General features: G+C 39.2%; 2 protein-coding genes across 12 annotated transcripts; one reads left to right on the plus strand and one right to left on the minus strand.

Moving 5' to 3' along the window:
- The first annotated feature begins 1,498 nt into the window (after positions 1-1,498).
- On the plus strand, positions 1,499-12,011 carry BGAL17 (beta-galactosidase 17). 8 transcript variants are annotated; one of them, XM_078572803.1, is made up of 20 exons: positions 1,546-1,630; positions 1,957-2,141; positions 2,237-2,341; positions 4,735-4,930; positions 6,390-6,478; positions 7,074-7,154; positions 7,331-7,425; positions 7,678-7,748; positions 8,410-8,500; positions 8,569-8,686; positions 8,773-8,868; positions 8,953-9,001; positions 9,734-9,984; positions 10,075-10,143; positions 10,583-10,735; positions 10,871-10,921; positions 11,035-11,152; positions 11,257-11,396; positions 11,584-11,649; positions 11,755-12,011. In XM_078572803.1, exons 3-20 carry the CDS (start codon positions 2,270-2,272, stop codon positions 11,848-11,850), a joined length of 1,902 nt encoding a protein of 633 aa, XP_078428929.1. In that variant the 5' UTR covers positions 1,546-1,630; positions 1,957-2,141; positions 2,237-2,269; the 3' UTR covers positions 11,851-12,011. The 8 variants fall into 8 exon arrangements, with proteins under 8 accessions (XP_078428925.1, XP_078428926.1, XP_078428929.1 ...); XM_078572801.1 differs by having other exon boundaries at positions 1,547-1,630; positions 1,957-2,145; XM_078572802.1 differs by having other exon boundaries at positions 1,560-1,630; positions 2,050-2,145.
- On the minus strand, positions 11,900-15,545 carry LOC144701104 (uncharacterized). Of its 4 annotated transcripts, none has more exons than XM_078572808.1 (7): positions 15,312-15,545; positions 15,138-15,240; positions 14,935-15,055; positions 12,967-13,088; positions 12,777-12,898; positions 12,125-12,284; positions 11,900-12,047 (listed from the first exon to the last, which is right to left on the minus strand). In XM_078572808.1, the coding sequence occupies exons 1-7, from the start codon at positions 15,472-15,474 to the stop codon at positions 12,038-12,040; spliced, it is 801 nt and encodes a 266-aa protein (XP_078428934.1). In that variant the 5' UTR covers positions 15,475-15,545; the 3' UTR covers positions 11,900-12,037. The 4 variants fall into 4 exon arrangements, with proteins under 4 accessions (XP_078428934.1, XP_078428937.1, XP_078428936.1 ...); XM_078572811.1 differs by having other exon boundaries at positions 15,138-15,237; positions 15,364-15,543; XM_078572810.1 differs by having other exon boundaries at positions 15,364-15,543.
- Positions 15,546-15,795: the final 250 nt, after the last annotated feature.

Here is a 15,795-nt window from a genome sequence, read left to right on the forward strand (position 1 = left end):
CCAATGCCTTATGACCTCATGCGTTTGATTCTCAAGGCCCATGTATCGTTCTAGTAAATAACTGTAATGACCTAATAACAAATATTGGTTAGCATTATTAATTAACTATATCGACATATAGATTAGCTAAATAAGGATCGATTTAACCCAATCAATAGGTTAAGTTTCCAGCCCGTGGGGTGCCAAGCTACACCTCGTGCTCTAGAAGATACTGAGTAGTGTCGAACTCTCTCATGGAACCTTTACCGTTATCGGTTACCGTATATGTATAATCCATCATCCGTGCAAGACTGTCGAACGACTTAGAGTATTTTTTATCGTCAAACCCTAATCCGTCATTCCATTATTACTGATGCGTAACGATGATCATTGGAGAACGCCTTCTCCAATATCCTCACTATCTTGGCCAGGGATTTTTCTGCATCGTCTGCCTTGAGTCAATATCTATCACTATGGTCATCACCCACATCATTAGTGATCATGTTCCCCATCAAGGATAATTATCTTACCTTCTTCGCTGGTAGTCATCGTCGGCGTCTTCGACGATTCTCATCCACACCATCGTCAACTGTCATCCACATTATATATGGTTGTCATCCTTTCATCTAGATTCATCATCCTTGTTATCAATGATCCTCGTCCCCATCTTCTCCATCTACGAAGGTACTTTCATATTTTACTTTCGACTTTTTAAAATGTTCTTTCATATTTCTGTCATTCTAAACATCATCTATCATCCTCATCATCCGTTATACCATTTTCAAAAATCAGTCATCTATCATCTGTGACAGACACTAACAAATGAATTTAATTCATTTACTCATCTGTCCATTGCTCGAAACAATGACAGACGATGAAAATAAAAAGACCACATTATAGTCATTCATTCATCCATTGTGTGTATATGAGCTATAAATAATTGGCCAAGTCATATTGACCTTTGCTAGTCATTCATTCATCCATTATCAATATTCAATTAAGTAAGACCAGGTAAACAGTAGGAGTTAACCATTATAAACATTACTCATAGGCTAGCAAAGTATACAGATATAACTTATAAACTTAATTAAACATTTATATGGTTTCTAGTAAAGTGATGAAATATTTGAATTATATTTCTATTCATATGTCGGATACCAAAAAAAACTGAAATATATTTGATATCTTCATCCAGCCACTGACATAAAGACGGATGCCCATACCGTTGTTGTAGCAACTGATATCCAGATATCGGTAAAGACCGACTCGGGTAGCCCGTTATCACCCGTAAAGGCGGATTCAGTTCAGCATCCATCCCGATATCGTCATGCAATACCCGGCTCGGGACGGGAGAACACTAGGCATAGAGATGGACGACGGATAACTGAATACGACGGAAGTGGCAGGATTGCAGTGACGAAATGAATGACTAATCGTCATCCGTCTCAGCCAGAGATTGATGACTAATCGTCATCCGTCCCAGCTTGAAATGGATGACGTGATTAAGAAGGGGGTAGTTTAATACTGTGAGAGCGTGTCAGCTGCGAAGAGTGAGACGATGAGTTGCGGGATTTTCCTCTTCGTTTGCTTGTTTTTGTCCGAGAGATTCTTCTTCTCGGTTGGCATCTCATCGGAAAACAGCACCGCGAAGGTATAAACCTTTAATTTCACGCTGTTTCTGTTTCGACGATAGTTTGATTAGCGTATGTCTAGTTCGGTGGCCGATCGGTTTTAAGTTTTATTGGAGGTTCTGTTATCAATGTTTGAAATTAGGGGCTCGGTTTATGACTTGGCTTTTGGACCTGTTTGAACTCGGGAGTCGTGTGAATTGTTGTTCATAATGTTGTCCCGTCTACTGCATTAGCTGAAACTACATTTGAACGTGAATGTAATTTGCCTTTACTTCTCTGAAATCATGTGGTAGACCCAAGATCGGCTACTGAATTGTCTAAATTTTATTTCCGTTTTTCACCGCAGGTGGTTGTCCTTGATCGATTGCGCTGCATTTCGCGCTAGCGTTTTTATAGAGTTTGTTTTATCTTTTACGTTGGTTTTTTGTGATCCGGACAGGCGTTTCCCTTCATACAATTTTGCTTTTAGTTTGGCGTTTTGATAAACTCTAGCCGGGGCCCGTATGCCGTCAATTTTATGCTGACCTTTCTGTAGGTATTTTATGCATTTCTTTGCTTTTATGAATCACTTTTTTATGAAAAAAGCATGAAATTTTGATTTTTTCTAACCAACAGATATGTTTCAGGATGGTTATCGTAGCTTTATCATCTCGGATGACATGTTTTGGAAAGATGGCGAACCGTTTCGGATAATTGGCGGCGACCTGCATTATTTTCGAGTAGTTCCTCAGGTATTTCGATATTTTAGTAGTTAATGATCGTAACCTTCGATTTGTTAAACTCTTATAGGAGCTTACTGGGTTGATGCAATAATGAATAGTACATATCCAAGAGGCATTCCTGTGAATATCATATCAAATCCCCTAGGCATTTTCATAGGTTTTTCTTGATGATGGCTGACATCCTCTATCTGTCTTCTCATGTTGGTTTTAATGAAGTGTTGTGCTCTGAGTTTCTTGAATATTTTATTTCCTGCGATTGTTATCGAATTTAAATGGTTGACTTGTGAAACTTCATTATGGATGTGTGTTTGAATTAGGGAGGAATTGGCATCCATCGTTGAGATAGCAGAGGCTTGATAGATTCTTTAATCCTGCTCAAGTGTAAATGAGTAATTGAGCCCTGTACATACTGGCCCTCACTTTGTGAATTGATATCGCCCTGAGCATTGGACAGATGATCGTGATAATGTACTATGAGTCAAAATCAACACTCATAAAAAAGAGTCACTCAGAGTGTTTCCTAGTCGCTCTTTTGCTCCCCATGCCAATACCCTCTCTTGGTCATGATAGGAGTCAGATTTCCTCAGAAATCTTCTGCCCTCCTGTCACCAAATACATCATCACTCCCGCATGCCCTCCTCTTCGACAAGCAATTGAGATAGACTGCAACGGGAGCTAGTCCCAGTGGTGCTCGATTCATTCATTCATTCTTGGAAATATTAGAGCAGTCTATCTCAATTGCTTTTCTGTGATAGAGATGAATATATTCTGACAGGCGCGTCTGCTGATACATCCAAAACTTGTCCCATATCATGGCAATATTAGAACAGGCCTGGAGTGACTAAATTTCCTGTCATAATATGAACAGCTTTTCAAAAAAATCCACCATCTGACAGATGTTTGTCTTGATGGCGTAAAATGTATCCAGCTGGGCCCAAATCTTACCAGCTGGAGTAAGATGGCCCAAAGGTTGAGTGATGGACAGAACGCAATCCTTTAGAAGCTAGGACATGACAGCAGCTATGACCCTGCGCAGGTCCTTGTATTTTGCAGCAGATGTATCCAGTGAAGGCTTTAGGATATAAGACATCTTTCCATGACCCCAAAACAAAGATTTGATATCTCCCAAATGGCTTCCTGGCATAACATGATGTGGGGTCGGATGGTGACTGTGGTCTCCCATACAACATACAGTGTGATTCAGACTACAGCCTAACAGGCAAATGAGGAGCAGAGGACATGCAGATGCCCGGAATTAAATCTGCTAATATAGCCATTCATAAAATCAATTGAAACAGGACAGCGTTGCCTGGACCCCTCTTATGGGTTGCACACTCTCTCATTCTTTCCCTAAAACCCGATTCTGCATTTTTTTTACATGCAAACCTTTAGTTTCATATGAATCTATATCCCCGAACTGGCCTATCTTTGGTAGAGCTTCTTCATGATTATATGCTGAATCTGATGAATAAATAGGTGGCAACGGAGTAAATTTATATATATTTTTTTGATCGCATCTCGGTCGTTTATAAATTTTTTCTATTTTGAAAATGGGTTATGGGTCGATTTGTGCTCTTGATATTATTGATAAAAAGGGAGTTATTCTTCTTTCACATTTGAGGTTATGGATAGATTGTAAACTAATTCATACTTGCTCCTAATATTTCTATTTTTGATATTATTTCTTTGATATCCATGGAATTAAGTTCTGTTATGATGCATAAATCGTCAATATTTGTATCACCCTCTTATGATCCTGGATTGAATCAGATGTAAACCGCACTTCGTACATAGAGCCAAGAATGGACGTTCGTCTAAGAGACTCAGATTCTCCTTAATGTAAGAATGAGAAGGAATTTGGTGGTATGTCAACACTGCAAAGATAACAACGAACAAGCAAATGTCCAGAGAAGATCAAACAAAATGACAAAGAAGGCTTAGAGATGACCACATCGACCTGTGTACCGATAGAGTGTGGAGCAAAGCTGGATCGGAACTCCCTCCTCAATTTGGTATCTGGTTCTTGATTCTGGAAATGACTCCTCCGTATTTAGGCTTCCACTCCAGCCTCTATCATATTTGAATCTGCATGTCCAGGCTCCGAGTCACATGTGACTTGGCACCTTCTCTTCTTGTAGGTATGATAGGTTTATGTAAAAACCGTATCACACCCTTCCTCACGAATGTATTGAATTATGGAGATGGTAGTTTTTTGCGCTATTCTGTCTAGTGAATTTGTGAGACGGAGTTCACGAATCATATGAAACTAAGAGGTGCTCTTTTGGCTTCCGTAGGACTCTTATTGCTTTTTTTGGCGTGAATATATAATATATGAAACTGCTTGATAAAAGTCTGAAAAAACATAGTGGCCTGAAAAAGCTGACACTTTTGAATCTGTGCAGTACTGGGAGGATAGATTGGTGAGAGCTAAGGCATTGGGTTTAAATACCATTCAAACGTATGTTCCATGGAACTTGCATGAGCCAAAACCCAGAAGGTGGGTCTTTGAGGGGATCGCTGATATTGAATATTTTCTGAAGATTGCCCAGGAGCTTGAACTACAAGTTATGCTTCGTGTGGGTCCTTATATTTGTGCAGGTGGACAATGATTCCTTTAAAAGTCTTCATTCATTCATTCTTTTCTGCGATTGCTCCTTCATTTTGGATCTTATTGTCCGTGGTGAAACCCTTGGTTCACATGATTTACGGACAAAATATATTCATCTCCATCGGATTTACCCCATCTATGTATTGCATACGTAATGAGCTGAAAAATATTTGTGAGCATCAGACCTGAGGGTGCTTTCACATATGATACTTGAAATTTAGGAAGAAACGTTATTGTAACTGATCCAGTGGGCCCAATGGGAATTCTACTTGTAAGTTGACCAAAGATCCGCGTACATTCTTCATGAGTCTACTTACATATTATTGAATAATTTCTTCATTCAACAATTACGGTAATATCTTATTACTTATTATTGATACTCCAGCTTGGTCTGCCTCGTAATGGGCAGAGATGAGGATTGTCATTTAATGTTATGGCTCTTTTAATTTGTATTAATCTGTTTGAAGTAAGTAGTCCGTACTGTTTACTAGGTTCAAGTGTTTGAAGAGTTACACTACATTCACATAAAATATTAAGAAAACTTTTTTCTGATGACTGAGTTTGGTCCCGTGAACCAGTTGTAACAACGGTGAGTTGGATAATCTTTAATGTAATACTATGAATGCATTTTACCTTGTACTGTTTGGTTTATTTTGATCAAATTTCTAGTGATGATATTGATCGAATAGGATTTTTCAAATCCTATATGACTCTATGGCCATTTACTTCCTCAACTTTTGATCTGTTAAGTCAACCTTCAAATTCATCCGCTACTTTCTAGAGCTTTTTCTCCCATGTCATAATGCCTTAATGTATCCTAAATCTGATGAAACAAAACTGCGGTTTCTTGCATGGTGATCCCCTCTTTTTCGTGTTTATTACGTTGGATTGTTCTCCTTTCGTCTAGCTTTCTTATCTTGAATCTTAATTTTCTTTTGGCGGCCAATCTAGAAACTTAGACGATTTTCTGTTAATAGTGACGAGTTTAATCTTGTGAACAGGGTCAATGGCAAATGGCCTACTTCTTGATTGTGTTTGTCTCACTGTTATAGAAAGAGCAAAATCTAACATTTATGTCTGTCCTCTTTTCGAGTTTTTTTTTTAAAGTTTTGTTCCTTCTCTCTTTCCCCCTGTTTAACATTTATATTGGAGATTGCATTTTTTTCCTTCATATTTAGCATATTGTCTGTCCTTAAAATTGTACCTAAGTTAGATGTAGCTTATCGGGTAGGTTTGACCTGTACTAAACCGAACCATTCCCGATAATCGTTTTCCTGGAGCAGAATAAAGTCACTAGATCGGACTTTATTCACGGTTTGTAGAATCTCACCATTGATTTTCAATGCTGTCGATCAAAGTTTTCATGATGCTTTCTTCCAAAAAAAAAAAAAGTTTTCGTGATGCTTCCTTTATTTGGTTTCCAAATTTATTTCTCATGTCTTGTTACAGAATGGGATCTTGGGGGTTTCCCTGCCTGGCTACTTGCCGTAGAGCCAGCCCTAAAGTTGAGGTCGTCGGATCCTGATTTCCTTCAGTTGGTAATGTTCTCCTCTTCAAGCGCAACTTCAATGGCATGCACTCCCAATATATTTTTTTTCAAGACGAATGCAATCCCAGTATTACCGACTGAATATCGAGCTCATCTTTTAGCACCAACATTGAAAAATGACCATCGTCCATTCAACTTTTTTTTTTAATTCACGTCTTCCTTAATTGTTGAATTGCACCTTTTTCTTTGGTTCAAATAACCAGCTGAATGAAGTGCACCACAAAGCACGCTCATGTAATGGGCATGGATGCCTGAAATGAATAAGATATCAACAAATAGCTCAGTCTCAACCATATATAATTACACCTCAGAATCTCGTTGTCCAATTTTTTCCCCTTATACCTGGGGAAGTAACCATCATTTTTACCTTCATCTTTGGACATACCCCATCATTTTCGAAGCTTCTTGTCTCTCCATGGAGATTTTCCTGAACATTGTGGTACAACTTTACTTTTCAAGCTAATAGATTCAGGTTTGGAGACCTTTGTTCCTAGGCTTTTTTGTCTAGCTTTATCAATGCATTATTTTCATTACGTTGTGGAGGCGACAAGCAACATTTTGACACATTTTGATAATCAAACCAGGTTACGAGGTGGTGGGATGTCCTGCTCCCGAAAGTGGTGCCTTATCTGTACAAAAATGGCGGTCCTGTTATCATGGTTCAGGTGAGACGAATGGTCACCGTCTAGTACTACCGTATGCTGTAAAACCTGTACTATTCAAGCACTTATGCTGACGTTAGAACTTGAGATTATGTCCAAATATCTTGAAAGAAAGTATCGTTTCTCTTTTATGCTATTTCTCTCCAACTTTACTGAAACACGACTCTCATGCATTGCAGATTGAAAACGAGTTTGGTTCATATGGTTACGATTGGAATTATCTTGGTCAATTAGTTGACTGCTCCAGAAGACATCTCGGAGAGGATGTTGTCTTGTGTGTAGTTACAAGGCTTATTTTATACGTTTATCAGGAATCCATTTCAGTTAAACATATATGAAACTTGAGCTTCAAAATTTTTAAAGATAATGATGAAAAGTAAACCTTTTAACCAAAAAATATCGTTTCATATGAAATTGTTACCTACTTACCGTTGCCTCATTTTATCATTCTGAGTTGACATCGGCATGTATGCATATGCTGGAGATGTTGAGATTTTTGAAGTGTTACTTTCCACAAATTGTTTAGGTATACAACGGATGGGGCCACTCGGGACACACTACTGAAAGGAACTATCCCTGGAAAGGATGTTTTTGCTGGTAGGCATTCGTTCAATCTGGGATTGATTCCTTAGAATGCCTTAATATGTATAAAAAAAAAGAGTCAAGCTCATACAAGGCTCATTGATGTGGAAAGTAGGGTTCACCAGCAATGACGGTTTAGTCATCTACGAGGGAGGATGATGAGTCGTCCTTGTCATCGTTCTTGTCTAAGGCCAGAGTAAAGAGGAGGAAATTGATTGGTCCCTCTCATCCTAGCCACAGACGAACTATGAGGACTTTTCATCATTCTTGTCATCTGAAATTGTAAAAATAGAGAAACTGACTAGACAACGATGAGTAGTCATCGTGTGGGGAACAAATAATGATGCGGATAATAAACTCTCCATCGTTTTTGCATCTGGATGAATAGAATTGACGAGGGCGTTGATGAGTCATCCTCGTCCTCTTATCCATGTGGACCTTAATGGAGATCCGTAGAGCCACTGATCATTATTGGGCGACAGAATGATTCTTTTGTTATTCTTGTTCAACGTAGAATGAGCTGTAGTTTTGGAGCATATTTGACAAAAAACAAATAAGTTCAAGATCTATGTCGCCTTTTATTCAATTACATTCTGCAATTCACTAGTTTTCTTTACAAGTGAATTCTATGGATTTCCGCTCATATTTCAATATATTTTTTTTGGAAAAAATAAAGCCGTTGACTTCTCAACTGGAGAAGATCCAGCGCCTATATTTGACCTGCAGAGAAAGTTTAATGGAGTGGGGAAATCACCGCCACTATCAACGTATGTCGAATATCCTTTTTTTAGGAATAATTATCAATAAAATTTAATGTTTGGAATCCACTTGGCAGAGAATTTTACACCGGTTGGCTAACGCACTGGGGAGAAAAAAATGCAGAGACTGAAGCCGAGTTCACGGCGAGGGAGCTGGAAAAAATTCTCTCTCTTAATGCTTCTGTGGTGCTCTATGTATGAAAATTTCCCAAATGTTTTCTACTAATCTTTAAAAAAATAATTTATTCTTCTTAGGGTGATAATTAAAAAAGATATTGCAGATGGCTCACGGCGGCACCAATTTCGGATTTTACAATGGTGCAAACATGGGTCAAGCTGATTCGGATTACAAACCTGATCTTACTTCCTACGATTATGTGAGCGCTAAGCAAATCAAAATCTGTGTTCATGATCTGAGGAAGTTTGGGGGTTTAACTTTCGATCGAGTACAATGAATGCAGGACGCACCAATCAAGGAGGATGGGGACGTGGAAAACCTCAAGTTCAGAGGTAAGAAGCGGATACTTTTATAGAAGCCAAGTTGGATTACATGTGAAAATGGAGAAAAATAGGAATAAAGTAAGCTTGACGCTCATGCCCATGTAGAACCTTTCCGACTAGAGAATGTCTTGAAAAAGAAGGTAAGGTAGAAATGAGGGACGAGGCTCTCTCTTCATCTATTTCATGATAAGGGCCCAGGGCTTGCTCGGCTCCATTCAATCGCCATCCTATAAAAGGGCGTCCACCCTGGCCAGAATTTTCAGCCTTTTTTTATGTTAGCCATTTATCCCTCAGATCGTGTAGAGCCTTTTCTCTATAATCATTGTCTACTTCTTTTAATGGTTTCCCTCGAATGTGGGGATTGTACGACCTGAATTTTCAGCCTTTTGTTTTATGTTGGCCATTAATCCCTCAAATCGTGTAGAGCCTTTTCTCTATGATCATTGTTTACTTCTTCTAATGGTTTTTTCAAATGTGGGGATTGTACGACCTGAATTTTAAGCCTTTTGTTTTATGTTGGTCATTTATCCCTCAAATCATGTAGAGCTGTTCATTATCCGCCACAAATGGAGAGAGAAAAAAAACACGGATGTCCATTCCTAATGCTCAACTTTGATACTATGATGTTTCAGACTCATCCATAGCCATTCCTCTTCGTCTTCAATTTGGATTTATTTTCAATGGATACAATGAAATTTCTTGATCAGAAGCAGTATTTATTTTCTTATTCCACTTATTTAGATTGTCTTATGCTGACATGCATGACCTGGAACCCAATTTATGACAAAATCCCATATTCAGCCATTAGAAGTGTAATTGAGACGTACACTGGGAGATCACTTCCTCCTATACCACCAAACAATGAGAGGAGAGGCTATGGAACTGTTAAGGCGACGGAGGTTGCCTCCTTTTTTGCAATTATCCATACCTTGCACGATCCGACAGAAGTTGTTGTCAGTGAAAGACCCTTGGCCATGGAACTGGTGGGACAGGTGCAGATATGAAGTTAATTACATTCAGTAGATAACCAATAAATACTTTCTTTCAGTTTTTCTAATTACTTGGTAAACTTTGGTCTTCAGATGTTTGGGTTTTTGCTTTATGAATCAGAGTTCCTGGGAGGGAAGGACTCGCTGCTCTCTATTCCAAAGGTTAATTGCCATTCCCAGTCTATTATTTTCCTCTGCCTGATTATCTTTCGAAGAAAAAATTATCCTCAGCCTGATCTCAACTTGGGTTCCCTGTGTCCGGATAACGTTGATGTGTGTCATTGACGGGTTGACGATTTGTAAACCATGTATATCCACACCAGACGTCCAGGGAACCAAACATCATCAATATCATTGTCAACATGATGATGGTGGTTGACGCACACCTCTGTCTATTAGCATTGATGTTGACACGATGACGACGCTGTTGTCAACTGTTCATGGCATCCCGTCAACGTCATTGTCATCTTCTGTCACCAACCCTGGTAACCGTCATCGCTGTCATCTGCACAATGAGGGTCGATGATGTTGGCAGGTGCCGTACCATAATCTCTGCTCAGTTGAGTGGTCTCTCAGTTCATGCATATTTTCCTCTTAACAGATTCATGACAGAGCTCAGGTATTTGTTTCATGTCCGGGTGAAAGTGGTCAGAAAAATCCTACTACTGTTGGGGTAATTGAAAGATGGTCAAACAGAGAGCTGGTCGTCCCAGCTCTGGAATGCCCTTCTGACACACGCATGCTACTCGTGCTCGTAAGTTTGTTTTAAATTTTCGGAGAGGATTCACTAAACAATTGGCTGGCTATTTACCTGCTTTTATTTTGAGTAGTTATCAGGACAAGTTTATTTATTTATTCAATAGTAGTCTGATTCTCTGCAAGCGCACAGGTGGAGAACATGGGCCGAGTAAATTATGGCCCATACCTGTACGATCGAAAGGTAACTCACGATTAAGTTTCTCTCCCCTCCGTTTTCCTCCGGATATATTTTTTTTCTTTTCAATCAAGCATAGAGAAAAGAGTTTTATGATATTCTAACCTTGGAGTTTGCAGGGCATACTTTCTCATGTTATGCTGGGGAGCGATGTTCTCAAGAATTGGAGGATGACTCCCCTCTCATTTACCAATCTGAGCAGCACTTTCCAAGCCAATGCAATCGCACGAGCCCCATGTACGGGTTAGCTGATGTCCTCGTTTATTTACAAGCTTTCAAAATAATAAAAAAAAAGACAACTTCAACTTAAAAAATATGAGGGTGATGGCTGTTACTGACAGGGACGACTGGGCCTGGATTTTACTTGGCACATTTGACAATTGATGAAGAAGAGGGAGGAAAGGACACCTTCATCTCGCTCGACGGGTGGAATAAAGGCGTCGTCTTCGTGAATGATTTCAACCTTGGAAGGTTCTGGACGGTATGGATCTCTCTCACCCATTCTGTTCATGACCCATTTCATCAGACAAGTTTGTTGTTGAACTCCATATGATAAATGAAGGGTTCAACAATATGTATATATTTTTTGAAATAAAAGGGTTCAACAATAATAATGCCCCAATTTCTAATAATTATAATAATAAGCCTTTCTCTCACTTTCATGGCAGACATCTGGCCCCCAGTGCACCCTCTACGTTCCTTCTAGTCTCCTCCACAAAGGCCTCAACAGTGTGGTCTGCCTCTCTCTATCTCTCTTTCTCTCTCTATCTCTCTCTCTCTCTCTCTATCTCTCTTTCTCTCTCTCTAGGCTCACTATTTTGTGGACTGAATTTTGACAGGTCATATTCGAGCTTCATGATCCCCACCCTGGCCTGGTCGTCCGGTTTGTGGACCGCGCTGACTTTTCTTGTGGGTCCCAGCTCCTCATATCCTAGAGACCCTTTGGTCAATGCTGTTGACTCTGCTGTCAGGTAACCCCACTCCTTTTCAATCTCAATCTTACTGAATATTTTCATATTCATGTCAACTTGAACATTAAGACATGGGGAGTATGATCAATGAATAAAACACAGGCCTAATGGGCTGATCTTCTAAAGGGCCGGTCCACCGTTACGCGTCAGCTTACAAGTCCCTGCGTGTTTAATCCATAAATGAAAGTCAAAGGAGGGTGATTCTTTTTTTCTCGGCTGGGAAAAAAAATTTGTGTACCTTTGGTTTTTAATATTCCTGAACCAAAGCATCAGAAATAGCAGACCAGGCACACAAGCAAATATTATGTGGGCAAGAGAATGACCGCTGATTATATAACCAGTCGATGAATAAATCTTCATGTCTGCTGATGCCGCCAATCTCGCCAGAAGATGACAACCTGATTCATAGAAAAAATTGTCAATCTAGGTGAGAGAAATTATACCATTTGTAGGTAACAAAATGACAGAAATCAAAATTAAGTGCCTAGAGTAATTCGAAAACTTGTCCTGTCTTTGTGAAATTTAATCTTATTCTCTTTTGCATTTTCTATCCTAATCTCCCACAAAGATTTGATAACCAACACCCATTTCTGCCGCATTTTAGGTTTTTATTCCTCATATTTTATCATAAATCTTAGAATAAAAGAACGTCATCCAAAAAATAAGTACCTTTTATGTTCATGTGTAAATATGAACATTTTTCTATTCATTAACAAGTAAAATTTAATGGTATTAAACCTTTATTTAGCATGTTATCATTTATTATATTGTGATCGATGAATTATGGGGGATGGCCATTCAAATTAACAAGTTTCATCAATTGCAAATATATAAATTCAACATGGCCAGAAGAAATTATGAAAAAATGCAGAAAAAATTGAAAGTAGCACCTGCTGCCAAAAACCAGTATCTTGAATGCGAGTACTTGGCTGGAAACATAAATGCTAAAACTGGGATTGATAGACTTGGCACAAAGGTCAATGTCATGCGTAACCGCAGATCATCATATTTCCTAAAAACATACATTTTAATTAGAGTAAAAGAATCCAAATTTCAATGAAACTACAATCATTTTCTCACCTTTCATAAGCAATGCTGCCCAGGACAAGCAAAATGAGAGAAAATAAACATGCCAATCCGAGCCGTCCGTCTACTCTTTCCACAATCAAGATAGAGAAGAGCGAGACCGTGCAAATCAAAACCTGCATTGCAACACTCTTGTTAGAGATGAAACCTGACAAAAAGGAATTCTATTTCCGCATGAACACAACGGAGAACTTAAGAACACGAAGAGATGTGATTTTCAGTATAAGTTTCTGTCAGGTTTTGAGTCAACCTCTGTGCTGAAAGCTATAGCCGATAGCAAAAGCGTCACTCCCAGTCCTCAACTCTTTCTGGGCAGGGCATTGGCCTGACTGTCCTATATAAGTAGTTGGACCATTTTAGAGTTGGCCATGTCAGCTCTTGGCTGTTAGACTGTAGGGTTAAAATGTCTTTCCCTAATTTCTCAGGGGGTTTTGTGTATAAGTGTAAAAGTCTATCTCCCTATTCAAGACAGATAGAACATGAATGACATTGAGCAATTCCACTTATTTTCTAGGGTTTTCATTCCCTTGCTCCCAGGGCAGGGGGAGGAATCCCACTGCCCTGCCTCTCATTCTCTCCTCCGATCAGCCAAGAGCTGACAGCCCTACTAAGCGTGTTGGCCCTGGGATTTGAATGCGCAACCTCGGGTCTGATACCACATTAGGTTTTGTGCGCAACTGTACTAAGAGCTATAGCTGATAGCAAGGATGCTACTCTTGTGCATTATCTCTCACTTGGCAGGGTGTTGACCTCCAACAGTTTCATATAGTTTTTTTTTTTTTGAAGAATCACAGTTTCACTTGATATAAAGAGAACAACAAACTAATCTAACAGAGCCTGAGTTTGGTGCCCAGGAACAAGGAAGTGTCACAATGAGGAAGTGGGTTTTGTTGATTTCTTAGTCACGAAAAGACAAATTCCAAGTTATACCTCCGAAAAAGGATGGTTTAGTTGATCACAGTTTTTCCACAACCAGGATAGGAAACAGTGAAATCATTGATACTTATTCTGCATTGCAAAGCTCTGGGAACTAGATTATAGATGAAAATGAATTTTCCAAGTATTTGATGTAATTTTTCATTTTATCATATGAATGCGACTCAGCTAGAACGTAAAATCAAATGAAACTGTGAGTTTGATGTAATTTTCCAGGTATTTAAAACAAAACCTCAACTTGCGGCTCAACATATAATCATTCATTTCTCAAGTGATCCGGCAAAGGAATTGCAATTTCTTCAGGATTTTGATCATGATGAGAGGCTATTTAAAGCTAAAGGTTGTAGAAGACAGCCAGTGGGTGATGTTAATAGGCAACGTCCAAGCATTTTCTTTACAAAGAGACGGTAGAGATCCTCAGTTTGCCAGAAAATCGCAGTCTCTTCTCAATTAGCAGAAATGCAATGTTTTAAGTTTCCTCAGTCAAGATCAGTAGTATTCAACACTAGTGAAAATCAGCAGGAAGCTCAAAACCTTGAGGATTAGAAACTGGGAATAACCTCTGTATAATGAGAATCAGACACCGTTTCCAGGTTTCTTTGTAAACTCAGTAGGTATTGCACATTGATTTTAGAACTCCTGTGCTAGAAGCAATGATACCGCTTATTATAACCCCTCTTGAAATTGAAAATTGTGTTTCCTCACTGCATTCAATTTGACATTTCTTCTTAATTTTCCTTCATCACTTAACGGGAGAAAATCTCCCACAAAATTTGAAAAAAATAGATAATCTGACAATAAACATTATTTTTGTGTTCCCTCACAGCATTCAATTTGACATTTCTTCTCAATTTTCCTTCATGACTTAACGGGAGAAAATCTCCCACAAAATTTGAAAAAAATAGACAATAAACCAGACGTTTCAAGAGGACGACAGATTGTGAAATAATGAAGAATTTAGAATGAACCCACGAAACTAGACATCATATTGGTTGAAATTTCATGAACACAAAAATAATCTTTTACCGGGAATGTTTCACATATGCAGCGGGAGTCATCCGGCTTAAGGTGATAATAGGGAGTTCCAAACGCCAATCCCACGACCCCAGCAAAGAAGAAAGCCCACCCCCAAATCTCCCCCTTAACGCTGAAAAAAAACCAAAACTTTGATCACCAATCAACATAGAAAGATCAAATTTCACCCAGAAACATGATTCTGACCGGCAGACCTGATGCCGAAGCAACTTCTATGGAGGCACAGAACGAATCCAACGACTCCGACGATGAGAAGGGGGAAACTCGAGATCACGTTGAGGGTGTTGGGAACACCTGCTAAAAAAACCACCAGATGAAGAAATTGAGCACTCAAATCATCAAAAAGGGAGACAAAATCGAAAACCCACCAAGCAAATTGCGCATATCAGCGAACTGGTGATGGGTTCTTGAGTGGGGAACCTTGGGCATGGCCACCAAGAAGAAGAGACAGAGAGCGGCAGCCCCTCCCCACGCACGCCATGGATTCTGTCTTCTCCACGCGAATTCCTCCCAGCCTGCAGGCCACTGCATCGTCCTCGGCCTTCTACATCAATAAAACCACGAGAAGACAGATCGAGGGGAGCTATTAATTGCGCAGAAGAAAATATGTTACTATCATACGTTGTTATTATCTGCCGTCCATATTGCCATCAAGGCCAAATTCAGAGAAAAGTTTTCACTTTAACATCTTATTCGTATTAATTTTGATTGAAGCCTGGTTTTATCTGAAGACTGGAACATGGGTGTTGATTGATTGACTTTGAAGTGGGGACAAGGTTTTAGACTTTTATGGACCAGAGTTTATCCTTTAAAAAAAAAACAATAAATGGGTATTGCTTGATATGAAACAGA

The sequence above is a fragment of the Wolffia australiana genome, chromosome 3 (assembly GCF_029677425.1).
Source record: "Wolffia australiana isolate 7733 chromosome 3, ASM2967742v1".
Classification (NCBI taxonomy): Eukaryota; Viridiplantae; Streptophyta; class Magnoliopsida; order Alismatales; family Araceae; genus Wolffia; species Wolffia australiana.

Excerpts from the sequence above, each read along its gene's own strand:
- BGAL17 (XM_078572799.1), top strand. The coding sequence starts at position 1,538 with ATGAGTTGCGGGATTTTCCTCTTCGTTTGCTTGTTTTTGTCCGAGAGA. Across the intron at positions 7,749-8,409 it reads TGGAAAGGATGTTTTTGCTG|CCGTTGACTTCTCAACTGGA; the intron begins GTAGGCATTCGT and ends GAAAAAATAAAG. Across the intron at positions 8,869-8,952 it reads ATCTTACTTCCTACGATTAT|GACGCACCAATCAAGGAGGA; the intron begins GTGAGCGCTAAG and ends CAATGAATGCAG.
- LOC144701104 (XM_078572808.1), bottom strand. The coding sequence starts at position 15,474 with ATGCAGTGGCCTGCAGGCTGGGAGGAATTCGCGTGGAGAAGACAGAAT. Across the intron at positions 15,241-15,311 it reads TGATATGCGCAATTTGCTTG|CAGGTGTTCCCAACACCCTC; the intron begins GTGGGTTTTCGA and ends TGGTTTTTTTAG. Across the intron at positions 12,899-12,966 it reads GGCAGCATTGCTTATGAAAG|GAAATATGATGATCTGCGGT; the intron begins GTGAGAAAATGA and ends GTATGTTTTTAG.